Source organism: Saprolegnia diclina (assembly GCF_000281045.1).
Source record: "Saprolegnia diclina VS20 unplaced genomic scaffold supercont1.18, whole genome shotgun sequence".
Lineage (NCBI taxonomy): Eukaryota > Oomycota > Saprolegniomycetes > Saprolegniales > Saprolegniaceae > Saprolegnia > Saprolegnia diclina.
The window spans coordinates 464,426-488,405 of record NW_008246085.1 but is presented as its reverse complement, the minus strand read 5'-3'; the positions used below and the strand labels follow the sequence as shown (position 1 = coordinate 488,405).

The 23,980-nt window shown below is 59.9% G+C and overlaps 10 protein-coding genes across 10 annotated transcripts; 5 read left to right on the top strand and 5 right to left on the bottom strand.

The window, feature by feature from the left end:
* Nucleotides 1-2: 2 nt before the first annotated feature.
* SDRG_06676 (hypothetical protein) lies at nucleotides 3-2,571 on the top strand (the record flags this gene model as incomplete). Its single annotated transcript, XM_008612470.1, has 10 exons — nucleotides 3-191; nucleotides 236-423; nucleotides 478-650; nucleotides 692-1,105; nucleotides 1,148-1,202; nucleotides 1,249-1,452; nucleotides 1,500-1,770; nucleotides 1,815-1,979; nucleotides 2,027-2,101; nucleotides 2,143-2,571. 10 exons carry the CDS (start codon nucleotides 3-5, stop codon nucleotides 2,569-2,571), a joined length of 2,163 nt encoding a protein of 720 aa, XP_008610692.1.
* On the bottom strand, nucleotides 2,234-4,336 carry SDRG_06675 (hypothetical protein). The gene is made up of 3 exons (XM_008612469.1): nucleotides 4,185-4,336; nucleotides 3,433-4,140; nucleotides 2,234-3,378 (listed from the first exon to the last, which is right to left on the bottom strand). The coding sequence occupies exons 1-3, from the start codon at nucleotides 4,240-4,242 to the stop codon at nucleotides 2,633-2,635; spliced, it is 1,512 nt and encodes a 503-aa protein (XP_008610691.1). The 5' UTR covers nucleotides 4,243-4,336; the 3' UTR covers nucleotides 2,234-2,632.
* A 270-nt stretch (nucleotides 4,337-4,606) lies between these two features.
* SDRG_06674 (hypothetical protein) lies at nucleotides 4,607-8,053 on the bottom strand. The gene is made up of 9 exons (XM_008612468.1): nucleotides 7,714-8,053; nucleotides 7,633-7,669; nucleotides 6,242-7,586; nucleotides 5,795-6,199; nucleotides 5,464-5,739; nucleotides 5,111-5,417; nucleotides 4,950-5,064; nucleotides 4,816-4,900; nucleotides 4,607-4,768 (listed from the first exon to the last, which is right to left on the bottom strand). Exons 1-9 carry the CDS (start codon nucleotides 8,018-8,020, stop codon nucleotides 4,631-4,633), a joined length of 3,015 nt encoding a protein of 1,004 aa, XP_008610690.1. The 5' UTR covers nucleotides 8,021-8,053; the 3' UTR covers nucleotides 4,607-4,630.
* Nucleotides 8,054-8,160: 107 nt separating this feature from the next.
* Nucleotides 8,161-11,415, top strand: SDRG_06673 (hypothetical protein). Its single transcript, XM_008612467.1, has 18 exons — nucleotides 8,161-8,219; nucleotides 8,272-8,310; nucleotides 8,359-8,491; nucleotides 8,542-8,625; nucleotides 8,666-8,772; nucleotides 8,827-8,955; nucleotides 9,000-9,131; nucleotides 9,171-9,261; nucleotides 9,307-9,343; nucleotides 9,386-9,513; nucleotides 9,565-9,729; nucleotides 9,777-10,043; nucleotides 10,088-10,293; nucleotides 10,344-10,556; nucleotides 10,602-10,851; nucleotides 10,899-10,984; nucleotides 11,031-11,170; nucleotides 11,226-11,415. The coding sequence occupies exons 1-18, from the start codon at nucleotides 8,172-8,174 to the stop codon at nucleotides 11,383-11,385; spliced, it is 2,415 nt and encodes an 804-aa protein (XP_008610689.1). The 5' UTR covers nucleotides 8,161-8,171; the 3' UTR covers nucleotides 11,386-11,415.
* An 8-nt stretch (nucleotides 11,416-11,423) lies between these two features.
* Nucleotides 11,424-13,057, top strand: SDRG_06672 (hypothetical protein). The gene is made up of 9 exons (XM_008612466.1): nucleotides 11,424-11,605; nucleotides 11,651-11,756; nucleotides 11,802-12,024; nucleotides 12,068-12,217; nucleotides 12,280-12,346; nucleotides 12,393-12,462; nucleotides 12,505-12,597; nucleotides 12,646-12,707; nucleotides 12,749-13,057. The coding sequence occupies exons 1-9, from the start codon at nucleotides 11,428-11,430 to the stop codon at nucleotides 12,928-12,930; spliced, it is 1,131 nt and encodes a 376-aa protein (XP_008610688.1). The 5' UTR covers nucleotides 11,424-11,427; the 3' UTR covers nucleotides 12,931-13,057.
* Nucleotides 13,058-13,219: 162 nt separating this feature from the next.
* SDRG_06671 (hypothetical protein) lies at nucleotides 13,220-16,522 on the top strand (the record flags this gene model as incomplete). The annotated part of the gene is made up of 15 exons (XM_008612465.1): nucleotides 13,220-13,275; nucleotides 13,327-13,541; nucleotides 13,586-13,732; nucleotides 13,782-13,947; nucleotides 13,999-14,105; nucleotides 14,155-14,229; nucleotides 14,269-14,480; nucleotides 14,532-14,714; nucleotides 14,758-14,841; nucleotides 14,889-15,008; nucleotides 15,060-15,491; nucleotides 15,535-15,852; nucleotides 15,896-16,061; nucleotides 16,105-16,169; nucleotides 16,217-16,522. The coding sequence occupies 15 exons, from the start codon at nucleotides 13,220-13,222 to the stop codon at nucleotides 16,520-16,522; spliced, it is 2,652 nt and encodes an 883-aa protein (XP_008610687.1).
* Nucleotides 16,523-16,531: 9 nt separating this feature from the next.
* Nucleotides 16,532-17,570, bottom strand: SDRG_06670 (enoyl-CoA hydratase; the record flags this gene model as incomplete). The annotated part of the gene is made up of 5 exons (XM_008612464.1): nucleotides 16,532-16,669; nucleotides 16,716-16,850; nucleotides 16,893-17,047; nucleotides 17,095-17,387; nucleotides 17,434-17,570. 5 exons carry the CDS (start codon nucleotides 17,568-17,570, stop codon nucleotides 16,583-16,585), a joined length of 807 nt encoding a protein of 268 aa, XP_008610686.1. The 3' UTR covers nucleotides 16,532-16,582.
* A 468-nt stretch (nucleotides 17,571-18,038) lies between these two features.
* Nucleotides 18,039-21,176, top strand: SDRG_06669 (hypothetical protein). The gene is made up of 5 exons (XM_008612463.1): nucleotides 18,039-18,728; nucleotides 18,771-19,317; nucleotides 19,362-19,998; nucleotides 20,051-20,717; nucleotides 20,765-21,176. Exons 1-5 carry the CDS (start codon nucleotides 18,102-18,104, stop codon nucleotides 21,155-21,157), a joined length of 2,871 nt encoding a protein of 956 aa, XP_008610685.1. The 5' UTR covers nucleotides 18,039-18,101; the 3' UTR covers nucleotides 21,158-21,176.
* An 11-nt stretch (nucleotides 21,177-21,187) lies between these two features.
* Nucleotides 21,188-22,492, bottom strand: SDRG_06668 (hypothetical protein; the record flags this gene model as incomplete). The annotated part of the gene is made up of 4 exons (XM_008612462.1): nucleotides 21,188-21,499; nucleotides 21,551-22,113; nucleotides 22,166-22,384; nucleotides 22,426-22,492. 4 exons carry the CDS (start codon nucleotides 22,490-22,492, stop codon nucleotides 21,188-21,190), a joined length of 1,161 nt encoding a protein of 386 aa, XP_008610684.1.
* A 40-nt stretch (nucleotides 22,493-22,532) lies between these two features.
* Nucleotides 22,533-23,420, bottom strand: SDRG_06667 (hypothetical protein). Its single transcript, XM_008612461.1, has 8 exons — nucleotides 23,331-23,420; nucleotides 23,238-23,284; nucleotides 23,123-23,193; nucleotides 23,026-23,077; nucleotides 22,939-22,982; nucleotides 22,815-22,892; nucleotides 22,736-22,768; nucleotides 22,533-22,686 (listed from the first exon to the last, which is right to left on the bottom strand). Exons 1-8 carry the CDS (start codon nucleotides 23,387-23,389, stop codon nucleotides 22,579-22,581), a joined length of 492 nt encoding a protein of 163 aa, XP_008610683.1. The 5' UTR covers nucleotides 23,390-23,420; the 3' UTR covers nucleotides 22,533-22,578.
* Between the last annotated feature and the right edge of the window lie 560 nt (nucleotides 23,421-23,980).

The window sequence follows — 23,980 nt, the reverse complement described above, 5'->3', positions numbered from 1 at the left end:
CCATGCACACCGTCGCAGCCAAGCGGGCGTTCCGCGCGGCCCAGGACGCGAGGGCCGACGGGCTCGTCGATGGAGGCGGCAGCAAGAAGGCCTTCCGCCAGGCTAGGAAGTCGGGCTTCCTCTCGCTGCCAGCGCGAGGCCTTGCGACCTTTCCCGACGAAGCCTGCCACCTGCAGGACTCGATGGATCCGGTGCGCGCTCGTCGATCCACGTGCGGCCGCTTCACCGTGCGTAGGACGAGAAGGTCTGGGAGTGCGTCGACTTGGTCAAGATCGACTTGAGCCACAACGAGATTACTGCGGTGCCCCACAGTATTGCGCTCGTGACCGGCCTCCTCTGGCTCAAGCTGTGCCAGAACAAGCTCACGTCGCTCCCGCCCGAGCTTTTTTCGCTCTCGACACTGGCGTTCTTGGACGTGAGCAAGTTCGTTGGCGCAAGTCGTTTCTCCATGCAATTCACGTGGCATATTTGATGTAGCAACGCGCTCAGCGGCGGCTTCACCGAGAAGCTCGGACAGCTCACGCAGCTCAAGGAAATCATTCTGTCGGGCAACAAGCTCACGACGCTGCCCGACTCGATCGAACAGCTCCAGGCCCTCGAGGTGCTGCGGGTGGATGACAATCTCTTGCGAGCTCTCCCGACCACACTCGGTACGGCGCTACTGTGCATGCAGCGCTCAGTATTTCCGCAGGCGGACTCCAAAAACTGACTGTGCTCACGGCGCCAGGCAACCAACTCGAGTCGGTCCCGGAGTCGATGAGCCAGCTCCGCGCACTGGCCAACTTGGATCTGAGCAAAAACAAGCTCTCGTCGCTCCAGGGCTGCCTCCAGCAGACGCGCAGTCTGAAATTTCTAGACCTGCGCCAGAACCGTCTGGTGCGCTTCCCAGAGCTGCCGCTCGAAGCATGCAGCGTGGACCAGCTCTTCTTGGGGTTCAACCTGCTCGAATCGATTGACGAAACGTCGCTCGTGCGCGCTCAGCACCACTTGACGGTGCTCGATTTGCGCGATAACAAGCTCACGGCCGTGCCCGATGGTCTCGCGCAGCTCTACCGCCTCAAAACACTGGATCTGAGCAACAACGACCTCTCGGACCTGCCTCCTGGTCGACTCATGTCACTAGTCGAATCGATCTCACACAACGTAGGTCTGGGGTATCTCAAAGGCCTCAACCACATCCTCGTCGATGGCAACTCGATGCGGTACGACTGCTCTCCTGCTCACCCACGCATGTACGAGCCTGCGTAGGGCCATTCGGCGCTCGGTCTTATCGGCAGGCTGCGAAGCCCTCAAGAAATACCTTCGCACCCGCGGCAAGCCGCCCGTCGGTGTCGACGCGATGGACGAAGAGACGGACGAGTTCACGCTGCAGGCACCGAGTGCGTCAGGTGTCGACAACCACGTCTTTATGGAAGCGGCTGCGTCTGGAAGTCTCGACTTGACGTCGCAGCGGTGCCAACTTCTGAAAATCCGTTCTTATTTCATGACTAAGCTCGTAGATTGAGCGCTGTGCCGCAAGAAGTGTGGAGTTTTGAGCCACTCACGTCGAGTCTCACATCGCTCACACTGTCGAAGACAGGCCTCTGCGCTCTTCCCGACGAACTTGGCCTCTGTTTGCAGATAACGACGCTCGTCGCGGAGGACTGCCGGCTCGAAGCGCTGCCAACGAGTGTGTTGGGGCTCCCCCACCTGGTGTACCTCCGTTTGCGCAAGAATTCGCTGACCGAGCACACATTCGCTGGTGCCTTCCACGCGCGCATGAAGCTCAAGGCAGGATCGTCCTGGTTCAGTCAGGTTCTGACGTTAGTACGTAGGAGCTGGACGTTCGCAATAACGCGCTCAGTATGCTTCCAGCCAACTTACACCAACTGTCGAGCTTGAACACGTTGCTGCTGTCGTTCAACCGTCTCTCGACGCTCGCAGGCATGCCGTGGCGTCTCATGAAGGCGCTCTCGATCGTCAGCGCCTCCGACAACAAGGTACCGTGGCTATTGCATTTCCGATGTATGACGTTATGTATCGGCAGCTGACGGATCTGGGCACAATCTTCGAAGCGCCGACGCTCTCGTCCTTGTCGGTTGAAAACAACAGCCTCCAAGCGGTAGAAATATCGATCGGTTCGAAGAATCAAAGGACGTGTAGATCCCGGCCGAGCTCGGACTCTGCCCCAAGCTCAAGGCGCTGTACATTAGCGGCAACCCCCAGCGCACCGTGCGCATCGCGACAGTCAACAAGGGCACGGACGAAATCATGAGTTACCTCAAAAACAAGCTGCTGCCCGAAGAGATTGCACAGATTCTTGCGACGCGCGACTGCAACGCGCAAGGCGATCCGCCACCGCCGTCGCCCGTGCACGACCACCTTCAACGCACTTCACCGCCCGCTGCAAGCCCAGCAGCGGTGACGCGGACGACGACGCCGCGGGAGCCCGAGGCGTCGCCGTACGACGGACCAATCGCAGCCCTCGAGGCGCAGCTCGAAGACCCGGGGCTCTCGGCCGCCAAGCGCTATGCGCTGAAGAAAGACTTGGCCAAAGCCCGCGCCGAGAAGCTCCGGTCGAGTCGCAAATGAGCACAACTCGTCAAAAGGAGCGGAAAAATGGCAGTGTATATAGATATAGCAAGTTAGCGTCTCATGCGGCGTTGTGGGTCTCGACGTACTGCGTCCGGTTCGCCTGCTGGTCGCGGAGGAAGCGCTTGCGATGGAGGGTGCACTCGAGGACGAAGCCGAGGATCGCGACGACAACGATGCAAATACCGGCGATCCAGCCGCCCGAGAGACCCGCTGTTTGGTCTCCCTGAGGCGCGCCCGTGATGATCGAACTCGCACACTGCGCCGCATCACAGACGGACCCAATCGTCACGGGCGTCGCGCCACTCCCCAGCACCAGACCGAGCGTGTACCCGCTGTAGTTGACAAGACTGTTGGGGCACGAGAGCGTGAGGTTGGTCGTCGACATGGCCGTGCACGAGCAGGTCGTAAAGGTAACCGCGTCCGTGCCCTTGGAAGCCACGACACTGCAGTTGACGCTGCCTTTGGAAAACCCGGCGCCCGTGACCGCGACGTTGGCAAGCAGGCTCGTCGACGGTACGGTGTTGGCGGACGGCGTGATGCGCATGCTGCTTCCGCTGTCGATGCTGCGCGAGATTGAGACGCCGCAGAGCGTATAGTTGAGCGATGCGGTGCTTGATGCCGCCCATGGCGAGGCGAGCGTCAGCGTCGTGTTGCCGGTCGATGCAGTTGACGCCGGCAGACTCGTTGCATTGGGCGACAGCGAAAACGAAACATCCGTGCCGGTGCACACGTCGCCTCTCAGCTCCAACGTCGTTGCACCGACCGCCGGTGGGTACACGGTGAAGCGGCTGGTCGTCGAGAGCGCTACTCAAGACGGTTTGTGAGCCGCTAACTCACCGAGGAAAGGTAGCTCTCTACCTCCAACCTTGGCGACTTTGGTCATGCCGCTCGTGTCGGCGTCGCCGACCGTGAGTTGGACGTACACGAACGAGTTGGTCGCAATGGCGTCGCAGCCAAAGGGCTTGGTCATCGAGAGAAAAGCGGTCTGACCCGCGGACGAGGCGGTGACGTTGCGCAAGATCTCGTTGGGTTCTGAGACGACGCACGTCGACGCGCCGAGTGGCCCCCGGCACACGCGCACTACATTGCACGCGTCGAGGGTCGAGAAGCGGGTGCCAGACACGGGGATGCTCATGCCACAGGCCGTGACGGCCGTCTCGGCCGATGTCACGGTCGGTGCCGTCTCGGTCGAGAAGGTGGCCACTTTGACAACTTCGGACGACTGGTCGATGGCCGCAAGCAGCGTGTTGACCACCGACTTGGCCTGCAGCGCGATCGCCCAGTCGATCGGCGACTGCAGCGTAGCGACAAGCGGGCACGGATCGGCGCTTGTCTTGGTGCAAAGGCCCGAGGCCGTCGTGTTGGTCGCCAGCGACTTGACCTGCGGCAACAGGACGCGCTTGGCGTCGCACGACGGCGTTGCACTCAACGAAAAAGTAATCTTCGGTGCACTCGATGCGTCATAGTAGCAGAGTGAGAGGGCTACCGACGTGGCGCCGCCCGTGAGGTTCGTGGTGCCTTCCAGGAGGCACGTCTTGCCCGCGCATTCGGCGCACGACTTGGCGCCTACGAGGTTGACGTTGAGAGCGCTGGCGCAGTCGCCGGCGAACCTGCAGCGGCAACGGCGAGGAGCAGCAGCGGCGAGAGGAGGCGTACTAGTGCGAGCATGCTGACGCGCTGTCACGGAATGTCGGGCGAGACGTCGACTGCGACGACGACGGCCGATGCAAGCGGAGATCCGGTGTAGTAATTTTAAATCAAATTGTTCGATCAGATATAAATGTCTCTATTCTTCGTTGCCGCCTTTTTTTATTGTTTTGTGGGGCCCCCTAGTGGATGACGCGAGAGTGTCCCACGCTGCTGGTGAGTAATCCCTTCCAAAATGGGGGGACCCAAAACGAAAGTTGAAGTTGCTCGCTAAGTGTGTGACAGTAAACATGCAATCTGCAAACTGCAAATTCGACGCTTGCCCAAAAGTTTCAAGTCCCTCGAAGCGTGCTCTAGTGCTTCTTGCGCCATCAACTCAACACGATGACGGGATAAATAGGTCGATCAACTAGGCAAGGACAATGTCGCTGGGTTCGCCGATCAAGAAGAGACGGTCGTCTTTGGAGAGGACCGTGTCGGGCAGTGGGTTTGTGTACACAAAGCTCGTGCCACTCCCGCCGTGAAGCAGCCCAATACAAATGACGTCCTAGAGCAAATGACCGTCGCAAGACGCGCGGGTGCAGCGTAACGCACCGCTTTGAGGAGCTTGGAAAAAGCCTCGGCAAAGGTCTTGCCGTAGAGTGCAAACGGGAGTGGCGCCTGAAACAACTGCCGCTGCCTACGTTCGTGCTCGCATAAGACGTCGGATACAATAAGAACACATATACTTGGAGACGTCGGCCGTGTGACCGTGCAAGAGCATGTCCAGGATCGGCACGACGTACGGCTTTTTGTACCACTCGCTCATGACGCGGTCAATGATGCCGCTCACATACACGCGCCCTGCACTCGTTCGCACAAGGTGTCACTCGATGAGATTGCGTCGTACCAGAAACGTACGGTGGCTCAAAGGTGTGGGGCATGTCGGGCAGCGGTGTGATGTTGCCTTCCGCATGCTGTTCCTCGCTAAGCTCGCGCTTGATGCTTCGGATAGGGCTCATGGTCGGCACGCCGCGATGGGTCTGCACGATGCGGCTGAGAAACTTGACGTTCGACGCCTTCTCGAGCTCCACGACCATATTGGGCTTGACCTTGTTGCGCTGACAAGCCTCGACGATGTAGCGCACCGTCGTGATCGCGTCGGCGTCAATCATGTTGTCGTCGAGGTAGTGCTTCCGGTTCGTGCTGCCCGAGCCCTACGCTCCGTCGCACCACATTCGTTGCACACGAAGGGTTTCGTACAAGGACAATGATGGCGCACGCGAGCTGGATCGAAATGCGCTGCAAATCGGACGCGCTGAGCGCCGAGCCTTGGTAAAAGTAGATCGATGTCGTGAACCAAAAAATGCTTTTGAACTGCGCCTCGGTCATCGGGTGCTGGGACATGATGACGATCGCTTGGTCGTGGTCCTTCATGTCCGTCTTGTTCGACTTGAGTGCGGTCACGACGTCAAAGAGCGAGAAGGGAATCCCAATCAAGATGATATGTCGGCGCAAATTGTCTGGTAGCGGCTTTGCCTACGGCGCGTTTGTGAGCTTCCTGTCCCAATGTCGGAATGCACGATCGTCGTACAAGAAAGAGCTCGAACGGCGACTTGGCGTCCTGGAGCGACTTGACCTTGGTGAGACTGTTGCTGCGCGTCGTCTTGCGCATCGCCACGACCGCCGAGTTCGCCTGGCTCGTCCGCGTCGTTGCGAGGTACTTCATGAACACTGGCATCTTGAGCATTTGGCGCTTCTTGGCGTCAATACGTTGGCGCGACGCTTCAATGTCGTGGCTTGACCGAACGACCTGACGCGTCCGGACGCGCGGTTCACTCAAGTGCAATTCCCACTGGAACGTGCGCACGTCGTCGAGCAGCACCTTGCGCACATCGTCTTTGGCGCTCGAGCCCGAAGCGACGACGTACACGTGACACGTCTGGTCGTCGTAGAGGGGCAGCGCATGGTCGCTATGCATAAAATGGGGGCCGTCGCCCTACAAGCCATGACTCGAGAGTCAAGTAGAGCGGGACGGTACCGACTCCGCCGCGATGCAAATGATGCGAAAGCGTTGGTAGAGGAAGAGAACGAGCTCGCCGTACGAGAGATCAGCAAACTGCGATGGGACCTCGAGAAGGTACACCTCGTGGCGGTACCCGTGCAAGTAGGCGGCTTCCCACGAAGCGGCACCGCGCGGCAGCTCAAAGGCTGGCGACACGGTCGTGAAGAGATTCGAGAGCAGCGTCGAGGCACCGACGGCGTGGATAGACTTGCTCAAAATCGCAAGCTTGATCTGTTCAATGCTAAAGGCGGCGGTCGCGCCCGAGATGACGCAGTGCTGGACACTCCCGGTCGACAGCACTTGCGTGAGGATGGGTACTTTGGGTGACAAGAGGCGCCGGCACACGGCGGTGAGAAGCAAGCTTTTCTGGTCGAGCGAGTCGGCGCCGGGGCCGCGCGACGTCACAATGAAGCAGACGACGGCTCTGCGCAGCGCCGCGCGCTTCTGGTCGTGCACGTTGAGGGGCGAGCCCACAATGTACTTGACGCGCGGCTCGTATTGGTGAATGACCTTGACAATGTCGGGGCTCGGTGGCTTCATGTGCAAAATCAAGAGGTTCTCGCTCCAATTTGGGCTGTCGGGGTGGAAGAATTCGCGTAGAAAGTGCTTGAGCATCGTGGCGTTGATCGCGTCCGTGGCCGAGAGGAGGACTGCGGTTGGGTGCGCCTTGTAGTCGGTGTACCGAGTCGTAAACTTGGAGCGTTCCGACATGAGCGCAACGAGCGCATTCACTTGAAGCGGGATCATGACGAACGTGAAGAGGATCATGGAGCCCATCGTAAGGCGGCCGAGGCGCGTCTTGGGCGCAATGTCACCGTACCCAACGGTCGACATGGACACCGCAATGCAGTACATCCAGTCAAAGAGCGGTCGACTCTGGCAGTTGCAGCAGTAGAGCGAGGCGCCGACGCCAGCGTTGCAGAGAAGACTGTTGACACACTTGTGGCCGTCGGAGCGTAAAAAATCCTGGCAGCCCCACTGAACGCACTGGTCGGGGCAGAGCTCGATGATCTGCATCGCGCCCGACATGGAGACGATGATGCATACGACCGTGAGGAGCGTCACGAGCACTTGTCGCTGGACCATGGACGTCGTGAAGCGCAAGAGGCGGTACGCGCGCAGGATGCGGAACGCCTTGAGGACGCGTACAAACTGCACAATCTGCTTGTTCTCGGGCGACGTTTGGGAGAAGGCGAGCAGCTGGGCCTGCGTCATGCTTATCTCGACCCATGTCGGGATGATGCAAATTAGATCAAAGACGGACGCGTAACTCTGGATGTAGCTCCACCGGAGCGGCGCGGCGTACAGCCGCAGCATGTAGCTAGATAGACCATGAGAGACAATGAGTCGACGCCATGGAGACGTACTCGAAGGTAAAGATGGCGCCAATCATCTTGGTCGCGACTACACCATGGCATGAGGAGGCGACGATGGACAAGAGGACGCACAGGATATGCCGGCGTTGGGGATGTTCTCGCCACTGGACCACACGACGTGGATGTAGAGGTACACCATGGTGAAACTGAGCAGAATCATGACCGCGTCCAGCGTCTTGCCCGCCAACGACTGCTCGAGCGTGTGCTGCGTGTACTCGCGGAAGGACTCGCGGCCGCGCTTGGGGAAGAACGGGTCGCGCGGCCACCACGGCTTGACCTTGAGCTCCTGGAGGTAGAGCAGTCGCACTAGGCGTATCCACTGCAGTCGCTGCTCGAGGCGCAGCGAGCACCATCGCAGGACCTGCCGCGCCGTTGGCATCGGCGCGCCTTTCCCGAGTGCGAAACGGAATGCGGCGTGAAACCTCGCATCCGCCGATTGGATAAAATGCGACCCGAAACGCGGCGCCGATTTGCCAGTATTCTCTGCAATCGGATTGGTCCAAATCCGACAATTATTTTCTACGAGTGCGATGACGGCAACGCGGCCGAGCAGCGTGCGGGCGTCCATGGAGTTTGCGGTGCGCTACCAAGATGCTCATGCGATGGGAAGATCACGCTCGATATATGTAGGGTCCGCTGAACGCGGTCTCTGTCTCGTCCAGCCAAAAGGTACGGCGAACCATGGGCCATGCCACCAACTCACATGCATGCCACTAGCTCATTGCCGTCGGCGGCCGCGATGTGCTCAAGATCGTCGCCCTCGAGAGCGGTGGCTTTGTCGAGAAGCGCAATCTGCGCTCGGCCAAGTCCAGCCTCAACTTTAGCACCAACGACATCCGGTGGCATCCTCGTACGCGACGTCGCCCTTTCGGGCCGTACGAACTCACATCCGCCACGTAGAGTCCGACTACCTCCTCGCAACCGCGTCAACAAACGGCTACATTGTGATCTGGGACATCCAGCGAGACACCGCCAAGCTCCAGAGTTGCCAAGCGTTGCGTGACATGGCTCATGTCTGTCCTAGAGCGCGACTTTAAGGCCCACGACCGCGCTGTGAACCGGATTTGCTGGCATCCGACGGACCCGAACCTGCTCCTCAGCGCGTCCCAAGACGGCTTGATCAAGCTCTGGGTGCGGCGCGCTTCCTCCATAACACCATTTGCTGATGCTGCAAGACCATCCTAGGACCAGCGCTACAAGGGCAAGCAGATCAATGTGTTTCAGCAGCAAAAGTCCGAGAGCGTTCGCGACGTCAAGTTTAGTCCCTTTGGCGACACCAAGTTTGCCGCTGCGTTCGAGAACGGCACGGTCGAAGTACGTAGAACGGTCAACGCGCGGACCCATCGTCGTCGTCGTAGGTCTGGGAACTCGGCAACAACAAGAAGCCGGAGATCACATTCACGGCCCACCAGGGCCACATCCTGTCGCTGGACTGGCACCCAACGCAGCCATCGGTGATTGCAACCGGGTCGCGTGATCGCAGTGTCAAGGTACCCCTCGTTCGACCACGTCGCCTGATCGATGCGCAGATTTGGGACCTCAACGACGTCAACAAGCCCAAGCAAACGATCGCGCTGATTGCCAACGCAGGTCGCATTCAATGGCGCCCCGACTGCCCCGGTACGCCGTCTTCGATCGCTGATTGGACGCTGAAGTGTCCACTAGATCACATTGCGACGAGTTCGTCGATCACGGATAGCAGGTAGCGTTCTTAGTTCGCTTCTTCTGCAAAGGTCTACGCTAGCATCAACGTGTGGGACACGACGCGGCCGTTCGTGCCGCTCGCGTGCATGAAGGGGCACGCCGACATTGTCTCGGACTTTCAGTGGTTTGACACGCCGTTGCACGGCACACCGCTGAGCGATGCGACCGGTAGGCTCCATTCTGTATTTCTCGATGCATACACTGGATGTTTAATGGCAGACAACGTCGGGTGTGGCTACTGGCAGCACATGCTCGCGTGTTCCAAGGACAAGACGCTCAAACTCCACGCGCTCTCGAACGCGATCAAGCCGCACCAGAGCATGCACACGGTCGCGCTCGCCATGAACATCTCGGGGCACGTCGTCTCGTCCCACGACCCCATTGGTCAACAGCTGGAATATGAGACAGTAAAATTGATCCAGTGGGCGTAGACCGATCGTGCGCAGCGCTCAAGATCCACCAGTACGACCAAAACGAGCTCTTTGCCGCGGTGGACCCGAGCCTCGCGATGCAGACGCCCAGTGCGTGGCGCCAGCAGCAGCAAATTGCAGCGTCCACGTCGGCCGGCAAGCCGCCACTGAACGCGTCACGCCTCGCGTTCAAGTCGACGCGCAAGCCGTCGACGTCGCGGTCGGTGCCCAACCTCGCAGCACTCTTGACGGAGAGTCCGCCTCCCGTCGAGGTGCCAGCTCCCCAAGGTACAGTGGCATCGTGATCGTCCTATGTCTGGACATGGTCTTAGCGATGGTCGCGGTCGTGAGCTTGCAAAGCGCCGTGAGCGTCGAGGACCTCCGAGCGCACTTGACGGAAGGCGCGGGCATGCCGTCGGCACCGTCCTTGTACCCGCAGCTCTTTGGCTTCAACGAGCAAGTGTTTCAGTTCCTTGCCCAAGAGTACAAACTCTACGGGTCGATGCTCTTTCAAGACATGTGCGCCTACAACGCCTACGTACGCACTCATTTCTCGTTTTTGCTTAGTCATTTGTGGCATTTTCATAGGTGGCTGGCGCTGCAGGCTGTGGGCACATGAAGAAGACGTGGCTCATCTTGCAGCTGCTGTACGAGAAACGCACCAAGAGTCCGGCGCGCGCCCCTGCGTCCAACTTGCCACCGTCGACGCCGCTACCAGGCGAAGAGCCCCTGCAGCTCGCCAAAAACGAAGCGTCGTCGCTCTTGCAGCAGCTCGACCAGATCAACCCCCAAGCCATGCACGTAAGTACATCTACCTTGGCGCAACGAGACCGATCTCTTATCTAGGGCGTGGACCTCTACCCGTACGAAGACGGTGCGCAAAAGGAGAGCACACCGGACGCAACGCCGACGATCGGGAATACCGTCGACGTCTCGCGGCTCCAGGATACGCTGCTGAGAGAGGTGCTCGAGTACTATACCGAGGCCGGCGACGTCCAAGCGTGCACGAGTATCGCGGCCGTCCTGAGCAAGGTCACCAACATCGATGCGATCATGAAGAAGGGCTGGCTTCAGCAAGTGTACATGCACTACATTGGTATTGTATACGTCGTCTGGAGTTGCTGGTCCTACGGCTTCTGGTAGACTTGCTGCACCAGCTGCAGCTCTACACCGTCGCGAATCACTTGGTCAAGAACTGCCCGGACACGGGCATTCGCCAAATGAACATGGTCCGACTACCTTTTCTCTTGCGACTTGGTTGATCGCTGTGCGTAGAAAGCCACGACGATCTACACGTCGTGCTCGGGCTGCGGCAAGCCCATCGACCCGGTCCTCGCCTCCAAGACTTCGTCCGCCAAGCCGGGGCAACAGGGCTTGTGTCAGCACTGTGCTAACCTCGCCACGTGTTCGATCTGGTGCGTCTCGATGCGTTAGCTAAAGTCGGATGTTGCTGACGAGCCTCGACTGTAGTCAACTGCCAGCGTCTGGACTCTTTGTCTGGTGCCCTGTCTGCGCCCACGGCGGGCACCTCGCCCACATGGAGGAGTGGTTCGCCACGCAGCAGGTGTGCCCCACGGGCTGCTCGCACGTGTGCGCGCCCTACATGAAGCTCGTGCTGCGTCCGACGTAAGCGTAACATGCACAGCGTTTCGTTTTGATATTTTTGAACGCAATGGCGGGCTCGAAGCGCGAGGAAATTGGCGCGACGATGGCCGCGCTGCGGGCGCAGCGAGCGAGCGACGAGGCTGCCCGTGCGGCCAACGAGGTAGCGAAGCGCGACCACACGCGAAGCCTGCTCAAGCTCATCGCACTCGACTCGGAGTTTCGCGACGACCTCATCGCATTTGACGGTCTTTTTCGACGAGTCTTAGCCATTTCTGATCTGTGTTGCGCAGAGGAGTGCAAGCTACAGTGCGAGCGCCACGACCTCCAGCAGCAAATACGAGAGCTCGACGCCGAGTACCAAGCCGCCAAATACGCTCACGCGGGCGACGGCGACAAGTAGGTCGACCATGCAACCACGCTTGTATATATGCCATGTCGCAGACGCCGCAAGCACGAGCTTTTGGCGGCGGCCAAAGCCAAGCGCGACCAAGGCACGGTGCTGCTTCGCGCCAAACTGACAGAGCTTGGCGATCCACCGGCGTCGCCCTTGAAGAAGGCGCCGTCGCGCCTCACGTCGAGCGGCGTCAAGGAGATGAAGGCCGAGATCAAGCGGCTATGGCGCGAGAAGCATGCGATGCCGGATCCCAAAGTCGCCTACCTCGAGGTAGATGCCATTCCTTTCATTGGTTCTATACCCAACGTGGCAGATTGGCAAGCTTCTGCGCAAGCTCGGCGACGAGGTCAAGGCCATCGAGTACGTGACCAAAGCTGTCGGTCCCAACGCCAAGGCGACCAACGCGATGGTGCCACCGACGCCCGACGAGCTCGCGACGCTTCGGCGCATCGAACACAAGCGCGTACGATCTTATGTTTGTCTACTCCAATGGCGGGATGAGTGATCACAGCCGTCATGCGACAGTTGTGTGAAGCGCACTCGATTCTCTTCCACTACTACTTGAAGCTGCCCGATGCGCAGCGCTGCGAAGGCACGCGCCTCCCACCTGAGTTGCAGGCTCGTGATCCTCTGTACAGAACATATGGTGGCCTATCTGGCCTTAGCCGACGGCGACGTGCGCATCAAGACGCTCATCTACCTCGACAAGTACTACCTCGCTTGCGCCGAGCCGCTTCGACCATCGAGTAGGCTCCTCCGCCGCGTGAGTGGCGTCGACCAAATTGGGCAGCCGACGGTCGAGAGCATGACGCAGTCCATCATGGTGCGCCGCAGCCTTGGATGGTAGTATACGTGTTCTTGCGCGGTCGTCATTCGTCTCCAACTTTGTAGCTTACCAGATCTCCGTTTTCGCGTCCTGACGCAGCTGAGCGCAGCCTTTCCACATGACGCATGTACGTGCGGTCGCATGCAACAAGTCGCTCGATGCGCATAGATCTGCTCTCGTCGATCGCGAGCCTCAACGTCCGGCGCTACGACTTTGGCGCCGCCAGGACCGCGACCGACGCATACACGTCGCTTCCCGAGATCGCGCGCCTGCACCTGAGCGCCGACGTCCTCGAGTACGTTCCAGCGCCGGCGCTTCGATGGCCACCGCCGGCTGGCTCCACTTGCTAACGCGTGCTGGCCCGCTGCGTGGGATTGGCCTCGGGCCCACGATCTCACCTGACATACCACGCCTGGTCGGAATTGTTGACAAAAACAGGGACTGTTGCGGAATCGTGAATGGATTTATTGTATGCAAGCACCCTTTTTTGTCGAGAAAGGGCAATGTGGTCGGTGGCGCTCCTTGGCGCTTTCGCACCTACTTGAGACGGTATACAAATAGCAAGGTATGCGAAGACAGCTTTGAGAAACGGGCTTCTGCCGAACGTCATGCATTGCACACACCATCCCGCCGACCACCATGCTGCTCGACGCAGACCAGCGCTCGGCCATGGACTGGACCGTGGGCGTGACCGCGTACGTGCCAAGCGCTCTGCAACAGGGTGGTGCTAACGATGCCGTGTGCAGGTCCATCTCGGTGCTCGGCTGTGTCTTTGTGCTCGTGCGCCACTACGGCCGCGTCGTCGCCCGCGAAAAGATGGACTACTCGACGACGCTGGTGGTGGCCATGTCGGCCATGGACCTCGCGGTTGCCGTCGCCAAGCTGCCCGAGATGACGCTCGTCCCCAACAAAGTGGCGTGTGACATCCAAGCCTTCCTCATTGACTGCGGGAACATGCAGGGTACTTGATCTCCGCCTTACACACAGCCTTGAACATGGACATAGCCTGGGTCTGCTCGTCGTGCATGGCCTTCAACCTCTACCGGTGGTGTGTCAAGCGCGACTCGGACGAGAAGCTCCGCAGCCGCCACAAGTGGTACCTTGCCATCTCCATTGTCCCCGCGACCGCCATGTCGGTGTGGCATTGGTGCAGTATGTTTGAGGGTGCTCGCGAAGGACCTTTTGACCACGCGCTACGTAGGTGGCGCGTACGGCGGCGCTGACTTTTACTGCTGGCTCTCGAGCGAGACCAAGCAGGGACGGCTCGCCAAGATGGAGCACTTCTTCCCGCTCCTGCTCGTCTGCGCCGTTTTCAACGCGCTCGTGATTGGCATCGTGTGGCACAACACGTGGAAGTGGGCGCAAAAGTACGTCTTACCACCACTTTACCGCGGATGATCACCTCGAATATGGTCTAGGGAGACATCGGACGTCGCGTCGACTTCGTACTCGATATTGCAAAAGCAATTTTTGCTCTACCTCGTCTGCTCCGTGGTGCTGCTCCTTCCGAGTCTCGTCTTTCGAGGTTCAAGGCCCCTATATTTGAATCCTAGTTATCTGACCTCCAATCGCAGGCATCCAGGCCCACGACGACAGCCGGATTCATTTTCCACTCGTGCTGCTCGCGCAACTGACCATCAACCTCCAAGGTGCACGCCGAGGTGCATGACCCTTCTCACACTGCGCAGGGTTCATCAACGCTGTCTTGTACGGCGGCATCTTTCACGACTGCCCGATCGCTGTCATCGCGCTCGCTTGCTGCGGCGTCAAGTTGGGCTGTGACAAGAAGGACGCGCCGTCCGAAGCCAACGAGCTTTCCTTGAGCCAGTATGAGCTCCAGCGCGCCATGATCTTTGCGACCACGTTCAACTGCGGCGAAGCCGGTGTGCCCAAGAACCTCGTAGGAACTTGTTGCAGAGAGCACGTCGAATGACGTCGTATCGTGCTGTAGGACGACTGGATTCCGCTGGGACACGATATCTACGTTATCGGGCTCCAAGAATGTCTCTACTTGGACGACTACCGCGCGGCGATCCACGCCCACTTGGAGCACCAAGGCTTTCCGCGCAAGCAGCGGTCCTTCACGGCCTACTCGCGTGAGATTGGGAGCCGCAACACGGCGCTTGGCTTCCATGTATTTTGTTCATTGATCGTTGGTGTGCTCATCGACAGCGTAGGGCTTCATCGCCATCACGGTCTTTGTCGCGACCGACGACGTGAGCTCGCGGGTGTTTGAAATGCACTTGGACGCCTCGGCCAAGGTATCATGCGCGCCTTCGATGCGGCTGCTGACGCGTCTTATCTGTAGGTCAACTGCGGCAAGTCACTTCTCGTGGGCCGTGCGTCCAACAAGGGTGCGGTCGGCTTTATGTTTCGGTACTACAACTCGACGTTCGCCGTCATCAACTGCCACCTCGCGTCCGACTCGGTACACCGACTCGTTTTTGACATGTGTGTTCTTAGTCGACGATTCTTGTAGAAAACGAGCAAGCTCGAGAAGCGCAACATCGACACGAGCCATGTGCTCAACAACATGGTACTCTCGGCGACGCACTCGGGGTTCGATGTGCCCATCATGGCCCACCACACGATCGTCATGGGCGACCTCAACTACCGGCTCACGTACCAGAAGGCGTCGGCGCGGCATGTGCTCGACCTCCTCGCGTCGGTGCTGCTCCACGTCAAGAACGCCGCGCTCTCGTTCTCGGTGCAGAGCCAAATCGAGCGGTTCCATTCCATGTCGTCGTCGGCGTACTCGCTCGTGACGTCGCCGACGCCGCAGCCGCCGCTTCTGCTCCAAGACGACGAACACTCGAGCGTGGCGACGCTCGACAGCAGCATTACGCGCGAGAACGCGTGGATGGCGCTCCTCCCGCACGACGAACTGCGGCTCTGCATGCAGCAGTCCAAGGTACGCCTCGGAAATATTGCTATCATTTCTTATTGTGCTGCAGATTTTCCATGATTTTGAAGAAGCGCCGATCGCATTTGCACCGACGTACCGCCGGCAACGCGGCACGCGCATCGACCTCGAGCTCGACACGACGTCGTCGCAGCTCGAGACAGTGTTTTCACTGCACGCCGGTGCGGCCGAGCGCGTCCCGTCCTACACGGACCGCGTTCTCTTCCACTCGCTGCCCGACTTGCGCGAGCGGCTCACGCCCGTCGCGTACAACAGCTGCGAGCACATAACAGTCTCGGACCACAAGCCCGTGAGCTGTCTCTTTGAGGCGTATGTGGAGCAGGGCAGTCGCTGCCTCGACACGAATCTCGTACGATAGATCCGATTTGCTACACCTAACCCTAGCTTTGTAGAAGGCGCAGAAACGTTGTACGGTGACGCTGAGCCACATTGAGATCACGTGGTCCGGCCAAAATGACACGGACGTCGAGCGGGATACGTTCAAGGAAGATACGGCGCCCAAGACGGACCAGTCGTCGGCGCGCAGTGGCACAACTGACTCGGCCATTGTCATTGACGGTAACCACGTCGCTAGTTGGGTCGCATATTTCAACCTGCGTAGACGCGGTGGAGGCGCGGGTGCTTTTCCCACTGCCGTGCGAAGACGACTATCTGCACCAGCGACTGGTTCTATGATACGATGCTAGTTCCGTGCGTGCTGACGCTTCATGTAGTTGGAAGAGATGGCGGGGCGGCTACAGACTCGACGCGACATGAGCTTGTACTCGAACACCAAGACGGTGAGTCTGCACCGCCTGCAGCTCAAGGGCATTGCGCAGACGACCAACACCCACCCGCGGCCGCACATGCACGTGGCGCTGCACATTGGCAAGCCCGACAAGGCGATCGGGCAGTGCGTCATCTCACTGTCCCAAGCGTACGCGCACCACGGGTCCAGCGTTCCGTTCGGCGCGACGCTGGCGGTCGGGGGTCGGCGCACCGGGGATATCACCGGCCTCGTCACGCTCCGCATCCGCTAGCGCATCATGCGCCTTCGTTGTACTACTGTCTCTCGCGCTATGTGTTGTTATTTAATAATCTTAGTCTTGCCACTTGGGTTTGGTCTTGCTGAGGAAGGCGCCGATCCCATGGCGGGCGTCCTCGGCCATCATATTGGTCCACATGACCTAGGAAGATGCTTGGAGAACGCGAGGAACGTGCGTGGAAGCGTACCGATGCCGCGAACGCGTAGGCGTCGCCCACGGGCATCTCGAGCTGCTGGTAGAAAGCTCGCTTCCCAAGGCGAAGCGCCGTCGGGCTCTTGGACGCGATCTCTTGCGCGAGAGCACTCACATGGGCGTCGAGCTCCTACGATGAAAATTACATCTTGAAGAAGGACGCCTTGCGCACCGCCTCGGGCACGACGTCGTTGAGCAGACCCATCTGGACGGCGTCGTCGGCCGAGACGAGGTCACCAGTGAGAAGCATGCGCATGGCCTGCTTCCGGCCGACGGCGCGACCGAGCGCGACACCAGGCGTCGAGCAAAAGAGCCCAATGTTGACGCCTACATGTACGCTCGTGCATCACGCAGCGGGAAAGCGCGAAACGTACCGGGCGTGCAAAACTTCGAGTGGGGCGTCGCAAACGCGAGGTCACACGTTGCGACGAGCTGGCACCCCGCTGCTGTCGCGACGCCGTTGACCTTGGCGATCACGGGCTGATGCAAGGTCAGGATCGACTGCATCATGCGACTGCACTCGTCGAAGGTCTCCTTGAGCTTGCGCGCGCCGTCGGACGAGGCGAGCACTTGATCGTCGGAGGCGCAGGCCTCACGCGCTGCATGCATTTCCTTGAGGTTGTGCCCCGAGCAAAAGACCGGGCCCTCTGCGCCGAGCACGACGACACTAGACAGGATGATCGAGAAATCGACCCGTTGCTCCAGCGACGCACCGAACAGCACGGTCCTCGTGGATGCTGCGGAGAGCGTCCTGCAGCTCGCGGATGAGGCCGAGCCCGAGAGCATTGCGCGTCTTGGCGCTCGTAAGCGTGAGCTCGCACACACCATCGCGGACCACCTTCGACAGCATTCCGATTCTGACCAGGCTCGAAGATCGCCGTCGCATCCGGATAAAAACAGCCAATCCAACGCACTTAAGCTGGCAAGCTGCAACTACACCCCAGCTCTACACCCCACATTCGTCGTACTAGTGCGGAGGTACTGCGCCGCCGCAGCAAAAGTGCCTGTAAGCTCGTCACCCCGGCCCAGCAAAGCTGTCCGGACTCGCTGGACGCCGAGATACTAATTTCGGCATGTGCCGATTCCTTCGGATTGTCCGGATAACGTAGCTGGGCGGAAAGTATCCAGGACAACAGAATTGGCGACGACCTTCTTCTATCCTCTGCCCCCGCCGACGCAGCGTCGGGAAGCCGAGCGTCTTGGGCGACGAGCGACGGCGTGCTTGCTATGTGCAATGTGCAACGAGGACCTTTGCTAACTGTCGCTCGAATTCGAATAAAAGTGCGTCCGAGTTCGACATCCTGCGGCCGACCAATCCGGTGTCGAGAAGCCATTGCCGTGCGCGTCTGATTGGGCGATACGTCGACAACAACCGCTCTCGATGGTCGACGCCTGCTGCTGCGACCGGACCGAGGCTGCGCAGAACGCGGGCCCAAGCTCGCATGACGCCGAGAGCTTGCGCCACGTCACGAGCGTCGAGTGTCTCTTCTGCCCGCGCTACAGCGTCGCCACGCTCCTCGGTGGCATCGAGCGCCTCATCTCACTCCACGCGTCCAACCCGATTGCGGACTACTGGAAGCGCCTCATCCTCAACCCAGCCGCGATTCGCCGCGTGTTTGGCGGCATTGGCGTGCACCAAACGCTGCGGCAAGACGTCGACTATGGCATCTACCGCGACCAGTACGTGTGCTTCTTTGTCGCAACGCGGCTGTACCCGGCGTACCTGACGTGGCACCAGCCCGCACCAGCAAAAAAAGAAGAGTGCAGCCGGCGGCCGTCGAGCCCCGAAGCCTCGACTGAAAAGGTCAACGGTCAGCTGCGCGAGCGTGCGGCCTCTGCGCCCAACTGGTGGGACATCAACATCAAGCAAGGACCGGCGCCATCCGCCTTCAAGTACCCATGGACAGAGCTCTCGACAGACGAGTGGTCCCACGCGTTCCTGGACCTCTATCACTGCCTCTGGTGCGATGTCCCACTCGACCCGATCCTTCTCGGATTCCTCATCAAGGTATGTTCCTCTGCGCATGACAGAACCGTCACCTCTGTGCAGATGACCAAGACGTACATCATCTACACGCCCGTGTTTTCCATGCTTCGCAGCCTTCAGGTCGATGGCGTCACATGGAGCGAACGCCTCTTGTTCCACTCGTATCTCGAAGACATGGCGGTCTTGGTCCACGGCCTTGTGCACCTCGGATATGCGGCCGACTTGTCCCGTGCCTTTGCGAATTCGCTCGTGCTCGGGCTGCTCCATTCGATTGGGACGGCATATGATTTCAAGGCCGCGCGGGGCGTCGCCCACGGCATGACGCAGGCGCGCATGGCCAATCACAGCAGCGTCCTGCACGGCCTCGTCACGGGCATGTACCCCGACACGTTTACGTACCTGCAGCGAGGCACATCGCACATGACGTCGTTCGAGGCCAACGCCGCCTACATGCAGCGCGTCATGGACGTCGAGTTGCAGACGTGGGTGGTCGCCACGATCCTGTCGCCCGACGCACTTGCGCTCCTGAGTCCTCTCCTCGACATCAGCATCGACGAGCTGCTCTTTTGGAACGTGCACGCCGACATTGCCATGAACCCGACACCCACCGGTATTCGCGTCTTCGTATCAACGTATCAAGTTGACTGGTAATAGTGTTTGTGCTGGACGTCATTTCGGCGCTCCTCGAGCAAGTGCCAATCGTGGGGCTGGCCGAGACCGTCGTCAAGCACCTTGGCCAGCTCGTGCCGATGCTCACGACCTTGATCCACATTGCGCGCTACAACCGGCAAATTACGTTTTTGGCGACCCAAGCGTCCTTCTCCGACAGCGAAGACGACGACGACGATGATGACGGGTGCAGCGTCGACGCCCGGCTCGACAGTCGATGCGCGAGCGTCACGAGTCCGCTCAAGCGCAACTGGTCGGGCGCGCTCGACTGTATTCCGCTCACGTCCAGCTTTCTCCTCCTCCACGTCTTGCGCGCGATCAAAGCCATGATTGCAGTCGAGCTATGGGACGCCACGATGGCCGACCACGACCTCGTTCCTGGGCTTCTCTCGCTCTTTGAGCTGCACCCGAATGCCAACCTCCTGCACAACTCGCTCTTACGCATCTTCTTGACGCTCCTCGACCGCCCCAACGGCAAAGCCAACAACGTTTTGCTGCGAAGCGCCTTCCGACACGAAGCGCAGAACCTGCTGCGGTGCATTGAGCAAGGGCTGATCGCACGCGAGACACCGTACCATGGCCATGTCGCTCGCCTCGGGATCCGCCTCCACCAGATCTGCAGGTACACCCCTACCGCCTCCAAATCAGAACTGATACTCGTCTATTTGGGCTAGTGCGCCAACTCTGCAGCAGGAGCTCGTGCGCCAGTACTGCCAAAAGAGTCCGACATGGGCCGACACGGTGAGCCGCCTCGTGGCCGAGCACTACAAGCAGACGGACGACGTTGCAAGCGCGTCGGGCAACCGCAAGCGCCTCGACTCGGTCGGGTCGGCCGCCAACCTTGTCGAGAAGGCCAGCGTGACGCTCCACGCGGTGACGCAGAGCCGCGAACATAGCAGCAGCCAAGCGTCCTTCCCGATCACAGACGCAGACCTCGATGCGTTGGACGATGCGCTTCAGAGTGAAGACGACGGCGACGTTGTCTCGGGGCACGTCTTCCAGCAAGTCGCGCTCGGGCAATGGAAGAAAGTGCATCTGACGCTGCACAAGAGCACGTGCTCACTACGCATCGCAAGTGAAAAGCCGGCGAGCAAACTGCGGCTCTTCTCGCGCGGCAAGAAGTCGACCGGTTTCTCGATGGTGGATTGCCACGCGGCCGAGTGGATGGTGTACGTCAAGCAGCAGAACGCGTTTGGTCTCCAGGTCGTCGGCTTTGACACGATCAAAGAGGTGGACGTGACGCTGACGCTGGTGCTGCGGCAGCGCACCTCGCGCGACGCCTGGCTGCGTGCGATCGCGTCGTCCATCTTCCTCGCGACAAAGGGCGCCGACCTCAACGAGGTAGCTTTACATCCCGAACCCCATGCGTCAAGGAGGTGCGGCTGTAGGAAGCACACTTGCGCACCGTGCGCGCCATGTACGAAGCCTCGGTGAATGCGTTTCTGATTACGCTACCCCCGGGCAGCAGCACCTTTGTGCTGCAGTGCGAAGTCCCAGAAGACGTTCCGTTCTGGGGCAAGTATGCAGGACCGGCGGGCATGGCCAAGTTCAAGGCGCTCGTCGACGCCGCGGTCACCGTGTCGGTGACGTCGTCCCCGATGCTCGAGACCATTGGCCACGCGGTTTTTGCCGAGTATTCCATCACCTTTGGGAACATCGGCGTCAGCTGCGTGTGCGTCTGCCGCGACATTTACACGCTCGAGCGCGGCCTTCTCGTGGGCCTCACGCGGTCGCTTGTCGACGCCGAGAAGCTCGTGGCGATGCTCCAGCGCTCGTTATAATAACTGAGCTTGCATCCGAGTCTTATAGCGTTAGTGCGCCATGTCGAGCCAGCCCTTGAGCTCATCGACGCTCAGGAGCCCGTCGCCCGACGTGTCGAGTGTCGAGAGAACGCTCGCAATTTGTGCTGGGCCCATGGGCAGCCCGAGGTCGCCGCAGAGCGCCGTGAACTCGTCGACGTCGATGTTGCCGCTGTGGTCCTTGTCGTACTCGGCAAAGAGGCGTGCGTACCGCGCGTCGTCGGTCGCTTCAAAGCCATAGCGCCGGAGGAGCTCGTCACGGATTGTTGGGCGGCGCCGCGGGTCCTCCCACCGCGTCTCGTTCGTCCGAGGATTCCAGTAGTACTAGATGTCGGACATGCACAACCACTCGTGCAGCAGTATGAGGCCGTCTACCTCGTAGCCGTCGTCGTCGTTTAGCGGCTGCCACTCGTCGAGCTGCGGCAAGACTGGCGGCGGCGCCTTCTTTGTCCCAGCGATCGCGTCCACGCGTCGCAGCAGCGCGGGCTTCTCCCACGTCAAAGTGCCCGTGCGCGTATCGACGTAGTAGGCGGCGCCGGACGCAGGGTCGACGTACGCTTCGTAGATGGTCGAGAGGAGGTCGCGAAACTTGCGGCGCGCCATCTTGGCGCGATAGAGCTGCTGCAGCTTGGTGGCGGCCGCCATGCGCTCGGCGCCCGTCGCGTTCATCGCCGAGCGCTCGATGGCGCGCGGTCGCGGTGGCTGCCTAGCCGCCTCGAGCTTGGCGGCCACCAAAAACATTTCCTGCTCGGAGATGTCGACCATCCACTGGCATGGGCCGGGCGTATGGAAGCGAATTGTCGCGATCGCGTCCGCCTTGTACTGGGTCACGTGGAGGTTGTGCGCCAGCGCAGGTGGGACGACGTGCACAAGCTGCGTGCCATCGACGTACACGAGCTGGAGTCGCTTGAGCGCATAGAGCGACGGCGGCAGTCGGCCTATTCGGACATCTTGTGTGGGAATTTTGACATGGCACGGAGAAAATGAGACCGCGGAGCCGCGGGTTGTCCCGCAGCTGAAGCGACCGGAGCTTCTTGAACGCCCCAAAGAGGTCGGGCAGCGACCCGCGGAGGTCGTTGCGACTGAGGTCGAGCGCGACGAGCCGCCCTTTGTCCCACTTGGTGCCAAACCAGTCGAGCCCAACGCCCGACGCGAGCTCTTGCGTTCGGTCCAGCTTGAGCCACCCGTCTTTGCGCCGCCAGCGCGAGCCTGCGATACGATGAGCCACCCGACGCCACACGCGAAGCTACCGTCGAGGGCGTGGAAGAGGTCACAGAGCGCGTGCACCTCGCGCTTCTCAATGTCCAAGACGACCATGCTATAAATATATAGCGACCGACCCCTGTCGTCATGCGAATGCAGAAGAAGAGCAAGGTCTTTACTCAAAGCAACTAAGGTAGCGACTAGAGCGCGACGTTGTTGTCCTTGTAGTGGCGCTGGAGGACACGCGTGAGCAGCGGCGTCGCGTCGGCGGACCCATACCACGCAATGCGAACGGCCTTGGGCTCTCGCTAGCTCATTGATATGCGCATGGGCTCACATAAATGCTGCTCGTGTTACCTCGTATCCGGTGGCGGAGTTGACCGCGCTCTCCTATTTGTCCACCTGCGTCAAGCCAAGGCCCGACGCGAAGACCAACCTGCAGCGTCATCTCGACAAGGGACCCTTCGAGCGTCTCGGCCACCGCTGCATCAAGCGACGGCAGCTTCTCCCGTAGCTACGACAGTCGATGTCAGAGACGCGCGTACGTTGCAGGCGAGGACTTTGGCATAGCGGCTGGCCGGCGCACCAAGAAACACCTCAGCAACTACACCCATGGACTCATCGACAGGTCGAGATCATTCGCGTACCTTCGTCAAAAAGGATAACGTTGAGGAGCGTCATGCCAATCGCGCAACTGAGCTATCGTACGCCTGAGCCACAGCGACGTGCATACAAAAGAGGTACCACGAGCTTGTACCTCCAGATCACTTGGGTCGTCTCGTGCAGCGAAACGTTGCAAAAGCGGCAGTACGGTCCTACGCTGCCTGTCCGAGCCTCGTGCTGGTGAAAGTCGACGTACGCTGGTCGCCCGGCACCACTCGCTTGCAGAGCCCACAGGCGCGGTACCTAGCCCAAGATGAAGCTTCCTGCGCCGTCGAGTGCTTGGTCGTACAGCATCTTCTTCGTATCGGCCCGCTCGATGAGCGCGCTTGGCACCAAGTTGGCCTGCATCGTCGTGTTGCACGTTGCCAGCAAAAAATCGAAGACAACAAATCGAAGTTGGAGTTGCCTTCCTGAAGCCTGAAGACCTGGAGACGTATGCTATTTTCGATGCCAAGGAGCTCGCTCGCGATCCCTCGATGTCCGTCGCTTCTGCAACAATACGAAGCAGCTCGACCGCGCTGCTTGAGCAGATCGATTGCGAGTTTGGTCGTCGCACGCAGGTTTTGCCATGGTGTTGAGAACTTCAACTAAGAAGTTGTACGGGCGCGGACTCAAGACGTTGGAGGTGAGCCTCTGCACGTCGTCTGTTGCATTCATATTGAGCTACAGAGCGACGATCGTCACCATCGCACGCCACGACGGTCGTTTGCCCGGCACCAGATTGAACGGGCGCTCCGAGCGGTTTATCGGGCATCAAGGTGACGTGTGGAGAATGGTTTGTCTTCGCTGCGCCCTCGTGCGTCCTAGATGGCGGCTGCAACGCCGCAGCGTGCTAAGCTTGGTGGCCTCCAGCCCATCATCATGGATGCGACGCTCGAGCTTGTGGCGGCTTGCAAACCGAAGTTCGAAGCTGGACATATCAAATAAAATGTATACTGG